The 19,710-nt window shown below is 45.5% G+C and overlaps 1 protein-coding gene across 2 annotated transcripts; it reads left to right on the plus strand.

Moving 5' to 3' along the window:
• Nucleotides 1–3,597: 3,597 nt before the first annotated feature.
• On the plus strand, nucleotides 3,598–18,832 carry LOC121279762 (tRNA methyltransferase 10 homolog A-like). 2 transcript variants are annotated; one of them, XM_041191093.1, is made up of 8 exons: nucleotides 3,598–3,725; nucleotides 6,993–7,276; nucleotides 8,289–8,451; nucleotides 9,695–9,766; nucleotides 11,046–11,120; nucleotides 12,642–12,791; nucleotides 13,012–13,117; nucleotides 18,183–18,832. In XM_041191093.1, the coding sequence occupies exons 2-8, from the start codon at nucleotides 7,005–7,007 to the stop codon at nucleotides 18,449–18,451; spliced, it is 1,107 nt and encodes a 368-aa protein (XP_041047027.1). In that variant the 5' UTR covers nucleotides 3,598–3,725; nucleotides 6,993–7,004; the 3' UTR covers nucleotides 18,452–18,832. The 2 variants fall into 2 exon arrangements, with proteins under 2 accessions (XP_041047027.1, XP_041047034.1); XM_041191100.1 differs by lacking the exon at nucleotides 12,642–12,791.
• Nucleotides 18,833–19,710: the final 878 nt, after the last annotated feature.

The following is a 19,710-nucleotide window of genomic DNA, read 5'->3' on the forward strand; positions in this document are numbered from 1 at the left end:
ATAATGTTTAAATCCAACCTCCTTCCAGCGGGGGAGTAAAGTAGATTCATGAATGGCAGCATCCATGTGAAGTGTCCCAGGGATCATGCCGGCCTTACCTTACAGGCGATGCCCATGTCCCAAGAACCTTGTTTAAAAAAAAATATATGCATTAACTGTAGTTTTTGTTTCCACGTTTTTCTGTAGGAAAGTCCATTTTATTACCCACACGGACACTATTTGTTTCTCCTACTCTGGTGATGCCATTTATTTGCAGTGCCGGAGTGCCCCGGGATAATTTGATATGAACAGACAAATTAGGAACAGGAGTAGGCCATTCGGCCCCTTGAGCCTGCTCCGCCATTCAATAAGATCATGACTGATCTACTGTGGTCTGCCTACCCCCGATAACCTTTGACTCCCTTGTTAATCAAGAATGTTGACACAATCTGCATCCTCAGTGCCGGAAGAATTGGATCACCATTAACAATTTAGGCTCGAACTTAGATATGGTATCATCTGGCTTCAGTGTTGTCCTGTATAAGCCAATTTACTTAAAAGAAAATATCATAGTCCTGTTTAGAGTGGGCATAATGCAATCATGCTATTAACTTTTACTATATTTAGAAAACTTCAAGGACATGACACAAAACTCAAATGGATTATTGACAACCACATTTACTAAATTTCACCTACAGCACAATTATCAACATAGTATCATCCAGCATTAATACCGCAGTGTCACAGTATGCATTTGGCAGAATTCTGCTTCCTAATGAAGTTTCTTTGATTTTTAACAAGAAACATTTTCAGATGGTAACTGATTGGGTATTAAATACATCAGTTTTGACGATGTTTTGAGCCTGTTGAAATGATCTCTCATTGGCTTCCTTCTGCTTTTATTTTTTTTTTGCTATCCATCAAAATGTATAGAAAGCCTTCTCATTTTCCAAATCTTTACCACAAAAGATTTCTAATTTAGGTGAGTGTTGTTGAATTATAAATACTACATTTAAAACTACTATAATTGAATGTCAGCCCAGGAAATTGGGTCAATTATATACAAAACAAATACACTCTATTCAGCCACTTTAAGGTGATGATTCGGCTAAACAAGTCTGTGGAGGTGTGTAGCTTAATACTTCTGATTTCTTTATTCCATTTCAAGAATTTTGCCGCACCATTTTATTATTCACGAGAAGTGTAGAAAGAAATTCCATTTCCATAGCACCTTCCACAACCTCAGGACATTCCAAAACATTTTACAGCCAAAGTGCAGTCACTGTTATTCTGTAAGCAAAAGCAGCATGAATTTGCCATGGCAAGCTCCTACAACCAAAGATGTCATACGTGACTGTCTAATCTTTCTTGGTTGTGTGTAAGTTGAGAGATAAATGTTGAGTGAGACACGCTTTGTTTCATTAACCTGGACCAATGTACCAGAAATTGTATCTATCAAATTAACTTTTATTCTTATAAACTTTAATGAAACTGGCCACAAGACTGAAGAGCAGGAACTTTGTATTTCATTGAGTCAAAAAGCTCACTTGAGTTAGATGATCCCACATATAATTTTAAGTTATCAATCACAAGGCTGATAAAAAATAAATCTTTTATTTTAATCATTCTGCTCTCCAGCATTCTGGTATTAATTGTAATTGATTTGAAATAATTAAACCTTTAATTTAAACATCTCTTACATAGTGTCCTAGAAACATTGGAACAGGAGTAGGCCATTCAGCCCATCAAGCCTGCTCCTCCATTCAATTAGATCATGGCTGATCCCCTATCTCAACACCACTTTCCACACTATCTCCATATCCCTTGATGTCGTTAGTCTCCAGAAATCTATTGATTTCTGTTTGAACATGCTCAATGATTGAGCTTCCACAGCCTTGTGGGGTAGAGAATCTCAAAGATTCACCAGCCTCTGCGTGAAGAAATTCCTCCTCACCTCAGTCTTAAATGGCCTACCCTTATCCTGAGATTATGTCCCTTGGCTTTAGACTCACCAGCCAGGGTAAATACCTTATCTACATCCACCCTGTCATGCCCTGTAAGAATTTTGTAAGTTTCAATTAGATCCCCCTCGTGCTTCTATGGAAAACTCTAAGGAATACAGACCCATCTCCCCAATCTCTCCTCACAAGACAATCCCGCCTTCCCCGGGGTTAATCTGGTGAACCTTTGTTTCACCCCCTCTATGGATCAATGGGCAGGAACTCCCCAACATTGGGATGGATGAATGAATGGTTAATAGTCAGGAACTCCCTGACATTGCGATGAATGAAGGGTTAATGGGCAGGAACTCCCTGACATTGGGGTGAATGAAGGGTTAATGGGCAGGAACTCCCCGACATTGGGGTGAATGAAGGTTAATGGGCAGGAACTCCCCGACATTGGGGTGAATGAAGGGTTAATGGGCAGGAACTCCCCGACATTGGGGTGAATGAAGGGTTAAGGGGCAGGAACTCCCCGACATTGGGGTGAATGAAGGGTTAAGGGGCAGGAACTCCCTGACATTGGGGTGAATGAAGGGTTAAGGGGCAGGAACTCCCTGACATTGGGGTGAATGAAGGGTTAATGGGCAGGAACTCCCCGACATTGGGGTGAATGAAGGGTTAAGGGGCAGGAACTCCCCGACATTGGGGTGAATGAAGGGTTAAGGGGCAGGAACTCCCTGACATTGGGGTGAATGAAGGGTTAATGGGCAGGAACTCCCTGACATTGGGGTGAATGAAGGGTTAATGGGCAGGAACTCCCCGACATTGGGGTGAATGAAGGGTTAAGGGGCAGGAACTCCCCGACATTGGGGTGAATGAAGGGTTAATGGGCAGGAACTCCCTGACATTGGGTGAATGAAGGGTTAATGGGCAGGAACTCCCCGACATTGGGGTGAATGAAGGGTTAATGGGCAGGAACTCCCTGACATTGGGGTGAATGAAGGGTTAATGGGCAGGAACTCCCCGACATTGGGGTGAATGAAGGGTTAATGGGCAGGAACTCCCTGACATTGGGGTGAATGAAGGGTTAATGGGCAGGAACTCCCTGACATTGGGGTGAATGAAGGGTTAATGGGCAGGAACTCCCCGACATTGGGGTGAATGAAGGGTTAATGGGCAGGAACTCCCTGACATTGGGGTGAATGAAGGGTTAATGGGCAGGAACTCCCCGACATTGGGGTGAATGAAGGGTTAATGGGCAGGAACTCCCTGACATTGGGGTGAATGAAGGGTTAATGGGCAGGAACTCCCCGACATTGGGGTGAATGAAGGGTTAATGGGCAGGAACTCCCCGACATTGGGGTGAATGAAGGGTTAAGGGGCAGGAACTCCCTGACATTGGGGTGAATGAAGGGTTAAGGGGCAGGAACTCCCTGACATTGGGGTGAATGAAGGGTTAATGGGCAGGAACTCCCCGACATTGGGGTGAATGAAGGGTTAATGGGCAGGAACTCCCTGACATTGGGGTGAATGAAGGGTTAAGGGGCAGGAACTCCCTGACATTGGGGTGAATGAAGGGTTAATGGGCAGGAACTCCCTGACATTGGGGTGAATGAAGGGTTAATGGGCAGGAACTCCCCGACACGTGGAGCTGATACTGGGCGCGTGGTGATGACGTCATCAAGCGGCGACGGGCTCCGGCCTCCGGCTTCACTCCCTCTAGTGAACCGCGGCCGGGGAAGCGACTCCTTTGGTCCAGCTCCTTAGCCGGGGCTGCCCGGATCTCCCTCCCACCAGCACCGGGTGAGACGCTGTGGGGAAGCGGGAAGGTTCTGGAGCGGCGCCAGGCGGGATCCGTTTAACGGTCACTGCGCGTTTGTGGGCGGGGTTCCGATTTTTGTTATGGAGATGAGCCAGCGCCCCTCCCCTGCAAACCCCGCCCCCTCCCCCTCCCCCATCCCCCTCCCCCATCCCCCTCCGCCCCCCTCCCCCACCCCCACATCCCCCTCCGCCCCCCTTCCCCATCCCCCATCCCCACATCCCCCCCCCTCCCCCCATCCCCACATCCCCCATCCCACCTCCTCCCATCCCCCCATCCCCACATCCCCCATCCCCCATCCCCCCATCCCCACATCCCCACATCCCCCATCCCACCTCCTCCCATCCCCACATCCCCCCCCCTCCCCCCATCCCCACATCCCCCCCCCTCCCCCCATCCCCACATCCCCCATCCCACCTCCTCCTCCCATCCCCACATCCCCCCCCCCTCCCCCCATCCCCACATCCCCCATCCCACCTCCTCCTCCCATCCCCACATCCCCCCCCCTCCCCCCATCCCCACATCCCCCCCCATCCCACCTCCCCCCATCCCCCATCCCACCTCCCCCCATCCCCCATCCCACCTCCCCCCATCCCCCATCCCACCTCCCCCCATCCCCCATCCCACATCCCCCTCCGCCCCCCTTCCCCATCCCACCTCCCCCCATCCCCCATCCCACCTCCCCCCATCCCCCATCCCACCTCCCCCCATCCCCCCATCCCCACATCCCCCTCCGCCCCCCTTCCCCATCCCACCTCCCCCCATCCCCCATCCCACCTCCCCCATCCCCCCATCCCCACATCCCCCTCCGCCCCCCTTCCCCATCCCACCTCCCCCCATCCCCCATCCCACCTCCCCCCCTCCCCACATCCCACCTCCCCCCATCCCCACATCCCCCTCCGCCCCCCTTCCCCATCCCACCTCCCCCCATCCCCCATCCCACCTCCCCCCCTCCCCACATCCCACCTTCCCCCATCCCCCATCCCACCTCCCCCCATCCCCCATCCCACCTCCCCCCATCCCCACATCCCCCATCCCACCTCCTCCCATCCCCCATCCCACCTCCCCCCATCCCCCATCCCACCTCCCCCCATCCCCCATCCCACCTCCTCCCATCCCCACATCCCCCCCTCTCCACATTCCCCCCTCCCCACATCCCTCATTCCCCCCCCACATCCCCCATCCCCACATCCCTCATTCCCCCCCCCGCACATTCCCCCATCCCCACATCCCCCCTCCCCTCATCCCCCCCTCCCCACATTCCCCCATCCCCACATCCCCTCATCCCCCCCTCCCCACATCCCTCATTCCCTCCCCCACATTCCCCCCCTCCCCACATCCCTCATTCCCCCCTCCCCACATCCCTCATTCCCCCCCTCCCTACATCCCTCATTCCCCCCATCCCCCTCCCCTCCCCACTGTCCGCCCCCTCCTCCCGTCCCCCCCTCCTCCCTCCCTCCTGTCCCCCCTCCTCCCTCCCTCCCGTCCCCCCCTCCTCCCTCCCTCCTGTCCCCCCTCCTCCCTCCCTCCCGTCCCCCCTCCTCCCTCCCTCCCGTCCCCCCTCCTCCCTCCCTCCCGTCCCCCCCTCCTCCTCCCTCCCTCCCTCCTGTCCCCCCTCCTCCTCCCTCCTGTCCCCCCTCCTCCTCCCTCCTGTCCCCCCTCCTCCTCCCTCCCTCCCTCCTGTCCCCCCTCCTCCTCCCTCCTGTCCCCCCTCCTCCTCCCTCCCTCCCTCCCGTCCCCCCCTCCTCCCTCCCTCCCGTCCCCCCCTCCTCCCTCCCTCCCGTCCCCCCCTCCTCCCTCCCTCCCGTCCCCCCCTCCTCCCTCCCTCCCGTCCCCCCCTCCTCCCTCCCTCCCTCCTGTCCCCCCTCCTCCTCCCTCCTGTCCCCCCTCCTCCTCCCTCCTGTCCCCCCTCCTCCTCCCTCCTGTCCCCCCTCCTCCTCCCTCCCTCCCTCCCGTCCCCCCCTCCTCCCTCCCTCCCGTCCCCCCTCCTCCCTCCCTCCCGTCCCCCCCTCCTCCCTCCCTCCCGTCCCCCCCTCCTCCCTCCCTCCCGTCCCCCCCTCCTCCCTCCCTCCCGTCCCCCCTCCTCCTCCCTCCCTCCCTCCTGTCCCCCCTCCTCCTCCCTCCTGTCCCCCCTCCTCCTCCCTCCTGTCCCCCCTCCTCCTCCCTCCCTCCCTCCTGTCCCCCCTCCTCCTCCCTCCTGTCCCCCCTCCTCCTCCCTCCCTCCCTCCTGTCCCCCCTCCTCTCTCCCTCCCGTCCCCCCCCGTGCCCCCTCTCCCCCCCCCGTGCCCCCTCTCCCCCCCCGTGCCCCCTCTCCCCCCCCCCCGTGCCCCCTCTCCCCCCCCCCGTGCCCCCTCTCCCCCCCCCGTGCCCCCTCTCCCCCCCCCGTGCCCCCTCTCCCCCCCCCGTGCCCCCTCTCCCCCCCCCCGTGCCCCCTCTCCCCCCACCGTGCCCCCTCTCCCCCACCGCCCCCTCCCCCTCCCCCCGTCCCCCCTCCCGTCCCCCCCTCCTGTCCCCCCCTCCCGTCCTCCTCCTCCTCCTCCCTCCCGTCCCCCTCCTCCCTCCCTCCTTCCTGTCCCCCTCCTCCTCCCTCCCTCCCTCCTCCTCCTCCTCCCTCCCTCCTCCTCCTCCTCCCTCCCGTCCCACTCCTCCTCCTCCCTCCCGTCCTCCTCCTCCTCCTCCCTCCCTCCCTCCCTCCCTCCCGTCCCCCTCCTCCTCCTCCCTTCTGTCCCCCTCTTCCTCCCTCCCTCCCATGGACCCTCATCAAATGCCTATTCACACACTCACTATGCAGCCTAAACGGGGCAAGTGTGAAAATCTGAACCAAATAGAAAATGCACTGAGTGGTTAACATCAAAACAACAATTCTCGTTTGTCCAATCTGTCCGTTCTTTGTTGCATTATCTTACGTTTTCATATTACATTTGTTAGAGGAAATGCATGTAGTTGTGTGTGGAGCACTGCAGTGGAGGGATGGTGAAAACCTGAAGGAAGTCTCTATTGCTGTCTTGTTGATTTAGGGGCTGTTTTAACAATGACTATAGGGAATTTGTTGCTAAAATTGTACCAATCCCTCTGTTGAAAAGAGAGAATTAAAGAGGGAATTTTTTTTTGAAGTTTCGTTTAGAAATTTACTGGCAAAACTATGGAATAATTTTTATCAGTGTCTCAACAGTGCAGGAAATTTTAATTTATTTTAAAAAATGTAAAAGAATCTGCAGGTAAATTAATGCAGAAACTGATTTATTTTTCAGCTTTTAGTGTTGATGACACAGTGTAATGTTTCTAAATCCAAAGTAACCATGGCTTCTGAGGCATTTGGAGAAGGGGCAGAGTCTTCGTCAACCTTTGCAAAAGCCAGGCACTCGAGCGGTGATGGACTGGAGCCATGGGGAATCAGTGAGTCCAAACCCATGGAAGAGAATGACCAACTGAAGGAGAATGCTTGGAATATCGGGAGAACTGAGCCCATGTCAAAAAGACAGATGAAGAAGTTAATGAAGGAGAAACAGTGGCAGGACCAAAAAGAGCAACGCAAGTAAGTGGGAGAAAGTTATTGTATAAAAGCCTCTCCGCTTTAGTTTCTCCTGGACCCATTGATTTACAGTGAATGAATAAGTCAGAATTTTAATGGAACTTTTACTGGTGTTTGGAGGATCGGATTTTGAGAACTCCACCCATTTTTCTGTGAAAGCTTTAATCTGCATCCTTAAAAACTCATGATACATGCATCCACTCTCTGGAAGGACAAGCAGGGAGGTAACTGCCTCCATGTCTACGACGAGAACATCTCTCTTCAGCCATGATGTGGAACCCAGCAGTACACCCTGAATACCTATAGACCATTAAGAATTACACATAAATGTCCTCCTGATTAATGAAGCCATTCAGATGCTAGGTGTAGTTGTAACTGTTAACCCTAAATTACAAAAAATCCCCAATATTTTGAAATTAGAACTGATTTTAAACTATTTTGCAGTCAGTGCTGAATGAACAACCCTCACCATTCATTAACCTTGCATTTGCTCACAGACTTTCTATGGGCTACTGCACTGGAAGAAGTGGTGATTAGACAGCCAGAACAGTACACATCCTATACAGTGGATGTGTATCTCATTAACCAGTTGGATTGAATCATCTTTGGTCCATGCAGAGCCTGAATCAGGAAGTGAAGTTAGAATAGTTAATTCAGTGCCAAATCATGCACCGAAAGTGAAATAAAGAGAGGGGAAAACGAAGGGATTACAGGGGAGAGAAAAAGAGAGACAACAAAAGTTTATTAGAGCTATTACAAAAGCAAAATACTGTAGATGCTGGAACTTGAAATAAAAACAAAATAATTGCAAATACTCAGCAGGTCTGGCAGCACCTGTGGAGAGAAACAGTTAACATTATACGTAAATAACCTTTCATCAGAACAGTCTTTTGTGCACAAGTACATTGAATAACCAGAAGTACCCAAGCTAGCATCTTCTTTTCTTTCACTCATAGTGCAATTAAAAATCTAAACGGGTCACTTTCCACTAATCTTTCTCTTCCTCTGGTGTCAGGCAAAAGCGTAAAGAGAAGAAACTTAAAAGGAAATTAGAACGTCAAACTCAGAGCAAGGAAGGGTGTGAAGAGTCTGCCAGAAAACGCTTTAAGAGAGATGTCACTCCAAGTAACCTTCGTGTAGCACTGGACTGCAGCTTTGATAGTTTAATGGTGTTGAAGGTGAGGAAGAACGATGAAAGTTGTGCTGTATTTATATAGAATTACATCAAATGTACAGCACAGGAAAAGGCCATGTGGCAGTGGTCTGTGATGTGTGCTAGTGTTTGTGGTCCATAAGAGCCGCTTCCCACTGTACTTCAAGTCACCCTGTTAACATATCCTTCCACCCCTTTTTTCCACATCTAATTATCCAGCCTCCTGTAAATGCATTTATTTTACTCACCTCAACTACTCCATGTGGTAGTGAGTTCCGCATTCTCCCCACGCTGTGTAAACAAGTTTCTCCTGAATTCCCTATTGGATTTATTAGTAACTATCTTATATTTATAGCCCCTAGCTTTGGACTCCCCCACAAGTGGAAGACTCTTCTCTATGCCTACCGTGTCAAACGCCGTTCTTTCACTGTCGCTGGGTCAAAATCCTGGAACTCCCTTCCTTAGAGCACTGTGGGTGTATCTACACTACATGGACTATAGCAGTTCAAGAAGACAGCTCACCACCAGCTTCTCAAGGGCAGCTAGGGATGGGCAATAAATGTTGGCCCAGCTAGTGAAGCCCACATTCCGTGAATGAATTAAAAAAACCTCTATCGTTTTAAAGACTGTTATCAGGTTCCCCCATGAGCCTTCTGTTTACAAGAGAAGGGAGCCCCAGCCTTCATCTATTTTGGTATCATCTCTGTAAATCTGTTGTGCATTTTCTTTGGTGTCTCAATCTTTTTGTAATATTGAGGTCAGAACTGCACACAGCAGTGAGAGGCTATCCTGCGTTTCCTATTTTTGAGTATCGATGAAGAAGGAGATGATAAGGTAGTTACATAATTTGACAGGATGTAGTTCGTGCCCGTGATTGTATGTGCATTTTTAAATTTTACTTCGGCTGCCCATGAAGTAGGGGAAAAGATTGAAAACTGAAGGTTTGAAGTTAAACAGCCTTCATCCCCAATTTTACAGAAGGAATAAAAGTCTGATGGGTGAATCTGGGATGCCCTTGTTTAGGATGTGGTAGCTGTTTTCAGATTTACAATGGGTCACTTGCTTTCCCCAGTAGCCCTGCATTAGTGTGTGTGTTAGATGGATTGTTTTTTAATTACGGGAAGAAAGAAATGAGTATATTGTGAAAGTGAAATGTGCTTGTAAGCATTTTTATTTTACTGCTGAGGCCTATGTCATGTTAAATGCACAAAGCTAAAGTAAGTGTGCGTGTATGTGATGGCTAAAATTGTGTTTTTTTTTAAACCTAGGATGTCAAAAAGCTGCATAAACAGATTCAAAGATGTTATGCAGAAAATCGAAAAGCAGCACATCCTGTAAAGGTGAGCCTTGACACTATTTTCATCTTTCATCTCCAGAAAGCAAAAATACACAAATCTAAAAATGATACCATCCTCTTAAACATCACAACTACAATCTGATATAGCAGTAACTGTCTTTGTCAAGGAACAGACCCTGTTAAGCCCTCTAATTCTTACAAACTGCTGGTTATATGTGGCTGACTTTCTGATCAGAGTTTTCCCTTTCTTTGTTGTTCTTATTTTTTTCTGTTAATTTTTTTTTCGTTAAGAGACTGAAACATTGTGTCATGGTGACTCCATAGTTAGCTAGCCACTCTCATTGCACTCCTCCCCACCTGCCACAAAGTCGCAATGAACATAAGGCACTAAGAATTGTGAATATAAGGCCGACTTTCAAAGTGGCTTTGCATTCATCACAGTAAGTAAAATGGTAACTTTCAATAAAATGAGCACGACATACCATGACAGCAGATCTCCTGCTAGGAATAGCTACAAACAGGACAGGAGGAATAAACTGCTGTGATGAAACGTCTTGAAAATATTCTGTCAATTGCGGAATCTTAAAACGTGACTTGGTTAAGTTCTCAGTAAGGTGCCGAATTCAAGTATGTTGGTTAAAATTAAAGAAAAACAACCTATATATTACCCTGCATCTATTTGTTTCCAGTACTTGTGGCCCCTTCAATAATTAGGGATCAGGGTATTAAAAATATTACCAAGAAAAACACCATACAAGTTCTGCGTGAATGCATGCAGACAGGAAGATACAGTGGGTTTAGTCAGTATTATTCATGCTATACATTTGAGAGCAGATTGCCTGTTGGTCTGTGAGTAGCATCATCTGAAAGTGTTTTTGTTTTTGACAAATAAGGTAGAGGATTAAAAAAAAACTAGTGTAAAGGTACCTCCTGCTAATCATCTAGCCAGAAGTTCCAAATCATTCTCCTGGTCCTCAACATCATTGAGGCTTAGATTTCATAATAACTGAGAGACAACTGCATTATCAGAGGTGTCTTTTTGTGTCTGAGATGAGAATCGAGGGCCTACTCACCTACTCCAGTGGACATTAAAGATCCTATGGCACTTTTTAATAAAGAATAGGAAGTGTGCTTTGTAGGATCTGTGTGCAAAGATGACTACCGTATTTGACCTACGTAAGAACAGGCAATTTAATTCATATTATGAAGGATATAAAGCTGTTTCCGAGATTTGATGAGGTATTATATAAGTTTGGGATTTTAATTTAATCCTGACGATGCACTTTGAGTAGCTATTAATTCTAGTTCTCATTTCTCAAAAGATGTATTTGACCAGCCATAGTGGACAGTTGAAGAAGAATATGGATGAGAATGACAAAGGATGGGTCAACTGGAAGGTATGAAGGAATTTCACACAAAAATGTTGTTAAATAGGAAACGCTGATTTAAGGTTTTAATATATCAGTGATTGGCCAGGCGATCATGAGCTGGTGTTTCCATAGGGCTCCATGTTGGGAGCTAATGCCATCTTGATGCTCAGAGAAATTCTCAAACATCACACATTGCTCGAGCATGCAGTGGTTTTTAATATCTTTTGTTTTGGTTAAACTGTTAAGTTTGGGCTCCACATTCTGTTCCACTAGGGTAGGTGTAGTCAGACCCGATATTCTGCACCGCAGAGGTGCCAGAGCACAGGAACGATCCTGAATAACTTCCTTCACCTGATAGATTTTTTTACCTTGATTGATGTTACCAGGAAGATGTAACTATAGATCGCTGCAGGGAAGACAGGAAAACTAAGGGAGAGCTGCTTTCAGCAATTTAAGAGGTGTATTATTAGGTGTATTGAGGAGTGGATTACTGCCTAACCTGGTTGGGGACTATTATATGATTTGTAGGGAAAAGGAGCACACATTGTTAGGTTATGCCACTGTTGCAAGTTACTGTTTGTACAGCGGAAGGAATGTTATTTGGTTCAATTCCTTTTTTTTTTTAAAACAGTCAAACTCATCCTTCCTAAGGTTTCATCTCCTCATTCATCTATCTTTTTCCAAGTCCACTTTCCTTTGTGATCTTTCTTGTGGGTGAAAAGACCACCTGTTCCCAGATGTCTGCCAGTTCTGCTCAGCAACAAGCTGCTGGAAGTTACTTGAGAGCAACTGGGATTAACTGTCATAAAGGAAATATTCCTCTACTTAGAATCTAAGCTTGAACTATATAAGGATGAGGAATGAGTATATTAAAAACTAATGCATGCAGTTCTTAAGTTTTGGAATTTCACTTTCATTCATCAATCCATTGATTTGTTACCTCTTGATTTGACTATTCCCCAGGTTGCCTCCAATTTTACACCCTCCATACTTGAGCATATTCAAAACTCTGCTGCCTAAATCCTAACTTGCACCAAGTCCCAGTCACTGTCACTTCCTGTGCTCACTAGCCTAATGGTATGTCTATGCTTCGATTTGAAAATTCTTATCCTTGTTTTGAAATGACCTCATGAGGTCATGACCTCACCCCTCCCCATTTCCAGGGCCTCACCCCTCCCCATCTCTAGGGCCTCACCCCTCCCCATCTCCAGGGCCACAATCCTTTGAGATCTCTGCGCTTTTCTAATTATCACTCCTGTATGTCCCTGATTTTAATCACTGCATCAATGGCAGCCATGCCTTCAACTGCCTAGGCCTCTGAAAATCCCACGCTAAACCTATTGCCTCTCTTTTAGGATGTTCCTTAAAACATACCTCTCTTCAGTCCTAATATCTCCTTATGTGGCTCTGTTATATGCATTGTTGGTAACAATGCTGTGAAGTGCCTTGGCCCATTTTGGTGTGTTTAAGGTGTTAATATAAATGCAAGTTGTTAGTGTTGAATCGCTAATGACAGTGACATGTTTTGTTGCAATTTGACTTTGTTAGGGAATCACTGTTACCTCCGAGCACTTCAGTGAAGCAATGAAGAAGGAAGAGTTGGTTTATCTCACTTCTGATTCTCCTAATGTGCTGAATGATCTGGATGTAACGAGAGCTTATATCATAGGTGGCTTGGTGGATCATAATCACCACAAGGTACACTGTGCATCTTCCCTGGTTTAAAGCTAGCATTCTATGATGAGAGGTAACTAAGAAACTGGAGACGTGTGCAATCCTTTAATGGCACAATCTAAATTCAAGTGATTGTTGGAGCTCGCTCAATAAAGCTGCAGTCCCACGCAAATGAGAATTAGGTGCTTTGAGAAAAACGGATTCAGCATTACTTACCTTGGCATTTCCATGGCTGCCATTTCAGGGTCTAACGTACAATAAAGCACTGGAGTTGGGAATCACACACGCCCAACTTCCCCTTGGAAGCTATGTGAAAATGGATAGTCGCAAAGTGTTGACTGTAAATCACGGTAAGTATCATAATAGATTTCTTCTGTGATAAGGACATATAGCTAACTACAGTTTTAAATACAGCATGTATGTTTCGTACAAATAATCATAGAATAAAATCAGAGAAGGGTTACAGCACAGAAGGAGGCCATTTGGCCTGTCAAGTCTGTGCTGGCCCTCTGAAGGAGCAATTCACCTAGTGCCAGTCCCCTGCCTTTTCCCCATAGTCCTGCAAATTTTCCCATTTCAGATAATGATCCAATTCCCTTTTGAAAGCTTCAATTGACCATGCCTACATCACACACTCCAGTCAGTGCATTCCAGATTTTAACCACTCGCTGCGTGAAAAGGTTTTTCCTCATGTCGCTACTTCCTCTTTTGTCAATTACCTTAAGTCTGTGCCCTCTGGTTCTCGATTCTTGCAGCTTCTCCCTTTCTACTCTCTCCAGATATTAAAGAGAGATGTTACTCTCTCCCCTCATGATATTAAATACCTCTATCAAATATCCTCTCAACCTTCTCCCAGGAAAACAGTTCCAACTTCTCCAAACTTTCTATGTAACTGGAGTTCCTTGGCCCTAGAACCAATCTTGTGACTCTAATGCCTTCACATTCTTCCTAAATGTAGTGCTCAGAACTGGTTGCAGTACGCCAGTTAAGGCCACACCAGTGTTTTGTACAGGTTTAACGTAACTTCTTTGCTTTTGAAATCTATGCCCCAATTAATAAAGTCTAGAATGCTGTGCACTTTATTAATCGCTCTCAACCAGTCCTGCCAACTTGGATTATTTTTGCACATATACACCCAGGTCCTTCAGCTCCTGCACCCCCTTTAGAATTCTACTCTTTATTTTATGTTGTCTCTCTGCATTCTTCCTACCAAAATGAATCACTTCTCTATATTAAATTTCATCTGCCACTTTTCCATTCATTCCACCAACTGGCCTGTAGTTTTCTGCTTTCTGTTTCCCTCCCTTTTTGAATAGCATTTGCTATTTAATCTCATGGAAACTTCCCTGAATCTAGGGAATTTTGGAAAATTAAAACCAATGCATCAATCCATCTCACATATTTTTGCACATATACACCCAGGTCCTTCAGCTCCTGCACCCCCTTTAGAATTCTACTCTTTATTTTATGTTGTCTCTCTGCATTCTTCCTACCAAAATGAATCACTTCTCTATATTAAATTTCATCTGCCACTTTTCCATTCATTCCACCAACTGGCCTGTAGTTTTCTGCTTTCTGTAGTTTTCTTCTTTCAAGACCTTAGGGTGAAGTTCATCCGGACCTGGAGATTTGTCAGCCTACATCCCCAACAATTTGCCTCAATACCACTTCCCTGGTTGTAATTTTCCCAAGTTCCTTCCTCCATTCCATTTCCTGATTTACAGCTATTTCCAGATGTTACTTGTGTCCACTATAATGAAGACCGAAGCAAAATACCTGTTTAATTCGCCTGCCATCTCCTACTTTCCATTATCAATTCCCCAAACGCACTTTCTATAGGACCAACGCTCACTTTGTTAACTTTTTTTCCCTTTTTATTAATCTTTTTGTCATTCTTTGCTGTTCTTTATATTCTATGCAATCTTCTGACCTGCCACTCATCTTTGCTTAATTATATGCTTTTTCTTTAAATTTGATACTGTCTTTAACTTTAGTTAACCACGGATGGTGGGGTCCTCCCCTTGGAATTTTTCTCTCTCATTGGAATGTATCTATTCTGTGTATTCTGAAATATCCCTTTAAATGTCTGCTACTGAACCTCAATTGACCTATCCCTTAACTTCATTTGCCAGTTCACTTTAGCTAACTCTGCTTTCATGCCCCCATAATTGCCCTATTTTAAGTTTAAAGTACTAATCTTGGACGCACTCTTTTCTCCCTCAAAATGAATGTAAAATTCAATCATATTCTGATCGCTGCTGCCTAGAGGTGCCTTCACTAAGTGGTTATCGACTAATCCTATCTCGTTGCTCAATCCCAGGTCTAGCATCGCCTGCTCTCTGGTTTGCTCCAGAACATGCTGTTCTAAGAAACCTTCCCAAAAACTATGGAATCCTATGAACTCCTCATCTACTCTACCTTTGCCCAATTGATTTTTCCAGTCTATATGCAGATTAAAATCCCCCATGATTATTGCTGTACCTTTCTGGCAAGCTCCCATTATCTCTTCTTTTATACTCTGCCCTACCATGTAGTTAGAATTAGGGGACTGTACACCACTCACACAAGTGACTTCTTGCCTTTATCATTTCTTATCTCAACCCAAACCGCTTGTACGCCCTGGTTTCCTGAACTTGGGTCATCCCTGTCTAATATGGTAATACTATCATTAAATAACAGAGCCACCTCCCTACCTTTTCCTAACTTCCTATCCTTCCTAAATATTGCATACCCTTCAATATTCAGGTCCCAATCTATGTCATCCTGTAGCCATATCTCTGCAATGGCTATCAGATTGTACTTATTTATTTCTATTTGTGCTGTCAGTTCATCTGTTTTGTTTCGAATACTATGTGTGTTTACATACAGAGACTTTAGCTTTGCCCTTTTATTATTTTTATAGCCTCTAGCCTTATCTGCTGATTTACGCTTAGATTTGTGCTCTTTGTGCCTTCCTGTCAGGGTCTGTTTATTATTTCCCATATTAATACATTTCTCTCTTGACTTGTCTCTACTCTTGGTTTACCACATCTCCCCAAATTTGATCCCTTGCCCCCACTATTCAGTTTAAAACCCTCTACTTCCCAAGTTACGCAGCTCACTAGGACACCGGCCCCAGCACAGTTCAGATGTAGACTGTCCCAAAGGTACAGATCCCACTTTTCCCAGTACTGGTGTCAGTGCTCCACAAACCGGAACACTTCTCCCACACCAGTCTTTGAGCCACACATTCATTTCTCTAACCTTGACATCTTTCATATGACACCTTTGTCAATTTCTCCTTTGCCCCCACCTATCACTGGCCTTCTATCCAGCTTCAGCTGCTCCACCCACCTTAAACAGTGTACATTTCATCAGGGCTGCAGAGAAGTAGAAATGTGAAGAAGGGTCATACAGAGTCGAAACATTAACTCTGTTTCTGTCTTCACAGATGCTGTCAGACCTGCTGAGTTTCTCCAGCATCTTCTGTTTGTTTCAGATTTCCAGCATCCGTTGTATTTTGCTTTTACATTTCTCTAATCTTATTTGTCCTATGCCAATTCACATGTGGCTAAGGTAATAATCCAGAATTATTACCTTTCAGGTTCTGCTTCTTAATTTGGTGCCTAGCTCCTCATACTGACTGTGCAGAACATCCTTCCTCATCCTTCCTATGTTGTTGGCACCTACATGGACCATGACCACTGGATCCTCCCCCTCCCACTGCAAATTCCTCTTCAGCCCTGAGCAGATTGTGCCCTGTACATCAAGATCTAGGTCACTAATATATATCAGGAAGAGCTGGGGTCCTAACATTGATCACTGAGAAACTCCACGACAAACTTTCCTCCAGTCTGAAAAACAACCATTCACCAATACTTTGTATCCTGTCACTCAACTAATTTCATATCAATGTACAACTGTCCTTTTTATTCCATGAGCTCAGATTTCACTCATTAGACTGTTGTACGGCACTTTATGAAAAGCCTTTTGTAAGTCCATGTACACCACATTGACAGCATTGCCCTCACCAACCCTTTCTGTTACCTCATCAAAAAAAACTCCAGCAAATTAGTTACACACAATTTCCCCTTAACAAATCAATGCTGGCCTTCCTTAATTAACCTGCGTTTGCCCGAGTGACTGTTATTCTGTCCCAAATTACCGTTTCTAAAAGCTTCCCCACCACTGAAGTTAAACTGACTGGCCTGTAGTTGCTGGGCTTTTCTGGAATAATTTGCTTAAATGACATGCTGTAAATAAATCAACCTCTCTGTAAATTGGTTTCATTTTGCAATAATACTAATGTGACATTTCATTGGTTTGAAAGCTGTTGTACAGAAGGCTGCTGTTCAACACAGCATGTCGCACATCATTTAACAATTTTGAATCAACAGAAGTAAATGCAGTGAAAATATCGAGACAAGGAGCACAATAGCAAGGAAGTTATGCTAGACCGTTATGAACCAATGGTTGGGCATCAGCTGGAGTGTTGCGTTTAATAGAGTGGACACCATACTTTAGGAAGGATGTCAAGGTCTTGGCGTGGATGCAGAGGAGATTTACCAGAATGTTGCCAGGCTGAGGAACATGAGTTAGGTGGAGAAATAAGAGTAACTGGGATTGTTCTTGGAGCAGAGAAGGTTACAACGAGATTTAATAGAGGTTTTCAAACCATCAAGGGTTTTGAATGAGTAAATAACGAGGAATTGTTTCCACCTGCAGAAAGGTTAACAATCAATAGACACAGGGGGAGATGAGGATTTTTTACACAGTAGTTATGATGATCTAGAATACACTGAAAGGGCTGTGGAAGCAGAATCAATAATGGGCTTCAAAAGGGAATTGGATAAATAGGTAAAGGGAAGAAAATTGCTGTTATAATGGAGAAAGAGTCAGAGCCGTAGGATTAAAATAGATTGCCCTTTTAAAGAACCAGCTGAATTGCCACCTCAGATGCTGTACGATTAAATGTCTAAATAAAGTCAGGTATCACATTGTAGCACCAAGGTAAGGTGACAGAGTGGTGAGATACAGGTCAGATATGCTGAGTCTGCGATCTCGGTTGCATCCTTTTGTTGCACAAGATGCCTATTCCCAAGGAAAGAAACATGAAAGATAAATGGGAATTTCGGGGTAGGGATGCCGGGAGTAAAGGGAGAATTATTTTTGTAGTTTACTCGTGCAATGTAGGCACAGGTGCTGGAACTAATCATTTTCTAGACCTTTAGGAGCCACATGACTCAGTGAGATCACAAAGGGGTCACATTAATGGATGGTATACTTTCAAACATGAACAAATCTAATTTTTGCTGTTTCTTGGTGCATTTCTAACCCATTCCACTAAGCGTCAGCAACTCTACAGAGCACACAAATGAAGTACCTGGTTCATCCTGGCGTCTGATGTCTAAATGAGGATTGCTTTTGTTCCCACAGTATTTGAGATAATCCTAGCCTATTTAGAGAAGCAGAACTGGCAAGAAGCCTTTTTCACTGTGCTGCCACAACGCAAAGGAGCAGTTCCTGCCTGCCTGCCTGTCAGCACAGAACAAAATGAGACTGAAGGTGACTCAGACATGTGTGATTCTTTAGAAAATGGGAGAGCAGCACCAGAAGCTCTTGCACAAGAAGACAAACAACCCAGTAAATTAAATTGTGAAGAGCAAGGCACAAAAATTAATGAAGAAATAGATGATGAAACGTAGCACTCTCCATTTGATTAAACAATGATTTGAACCTTGGTAAGGCTAAAATGATCCAAAAGCGGGACTTTTGAATTGCCCTCATGACATTTTCCATTTCTTTCTTGTATTATCGCATGACATTCAAGATGCTGTGAGTTCAGAGAAATATTTTTTTGAGCAATATATTTTAAGCAAGATTGCTGGTTAATTGATTCTACTGGAACTTTCCAATTGTGTTAAAAGCTTTTGGACTTTAAAATTGCAATGCCTGCAGTCATTGCCGATGTACATATTGGTATTTTAGTTGCTTTGGGTTGGCTCTCATTCTGGCCGGATTGTGCACAGAGCTATGCCTAATTGCTTTATAAAGTGACTGACTAGATTAAAAATATTGTCACTTTATTTCTCCTAGATTGAAGTGTTTTCTGTGACTCTGGCCTTTGTACATAATGTATACACACACAAATGCAACTGATTCAAAAACTAATACAGGCTCTTGCAGTATTTCTGTTAATCCAGGTGTGGAATGCTAACGTGTTATAAAAATAGTTGATTTTCATAGGAGCATGCCAATGGTCATCTTGTGACAGTATGGTTATGTTATGATGCACTGATGTACAAGGAACCAATGACCAGTCAACCTGTCTTGGGTATTTATATTTCTAGATACTTATGTTTCAGTAACAATTGTGATCATGTTTAATGACAGGTGCTGAGTTACCTTTAAATTATTTACTTCACTTGGTTCCTTTTGCTTCAGAAGCTGTGGTAATGCAGTAAAATTGATTCACGTCATTACTTGCTGCGCAGTTTATGGTTCCTGAGGGCCTTAATACACTTGCCTAGTAAAAAATCTCAGTTTTGACATTTTAATTGACCTCCCCCACTCTGGACAGCTTTTTGAGGGAGAAGGTTCCAGATTTTGCACTACCCTTTGTGTGAAGAGAAACAATGGCTGCAAGTGAACTCCATTTGTCACTTTTTATGTCAAATGGAAACCATGAAACTATTGAAAAAGACAAGACTGGATTCCTAAACTGCAGTTTCCTATCATGTCCTCTTGTGGGAGATTTGACATGAGAGTCAGTCATAACAATCTTGCACAAGGCTTGGAGTAGTTGGTCAACAGTGAATGAAGCAAACAAATACAACAGTTCGATGTTTAATCATAACTTTTTATTCGTAGCTTTCAACATAAAGCAGCCAGGCAACACACTATAATGTGTCCAGGATAATTCACTGTGTGCAAAGATCAATCTGAAAAATCAATGTAAGTTCAC

This window comes from Carcharodon carcharias, chromosome 1 (genome assembly GCF_017639515.1).
Source record: "Carcharodon carcharias isolate sCarCar2 chromosome 1, sCarCar2.pri, whole genome shotgun sequence".
NCBI classification, from domain to species: Eukaryota; Metazoa; Chordata; class Chondrichthyes; order Lamniformes; family Lamnidae; genus Carcharodon; species Carcharodon carcharias.

Coding starts and splice junctions, on each gene's coding strand:
- LOC121279762 (XM_041191093.1), top strand. CDS start 7,005: ATGACACAGTGTAATGTTTCTAAATCCAAAGTAACCATGGCTTCTGAG. Junction 12,792..13,011: donor TGGATCATAATCACCACAAG/GTACACTGTGCA, acceptor CTGCCATTTCAG/GGTCTAACGTACAATAAAGC. Junction 13,118..18,182: donor AGTGTTGACTGTAAATCACG/GTAAGTATCATA, acceptor TTGTTCCCACAG/TATTTGAGATAATCCTAGCC.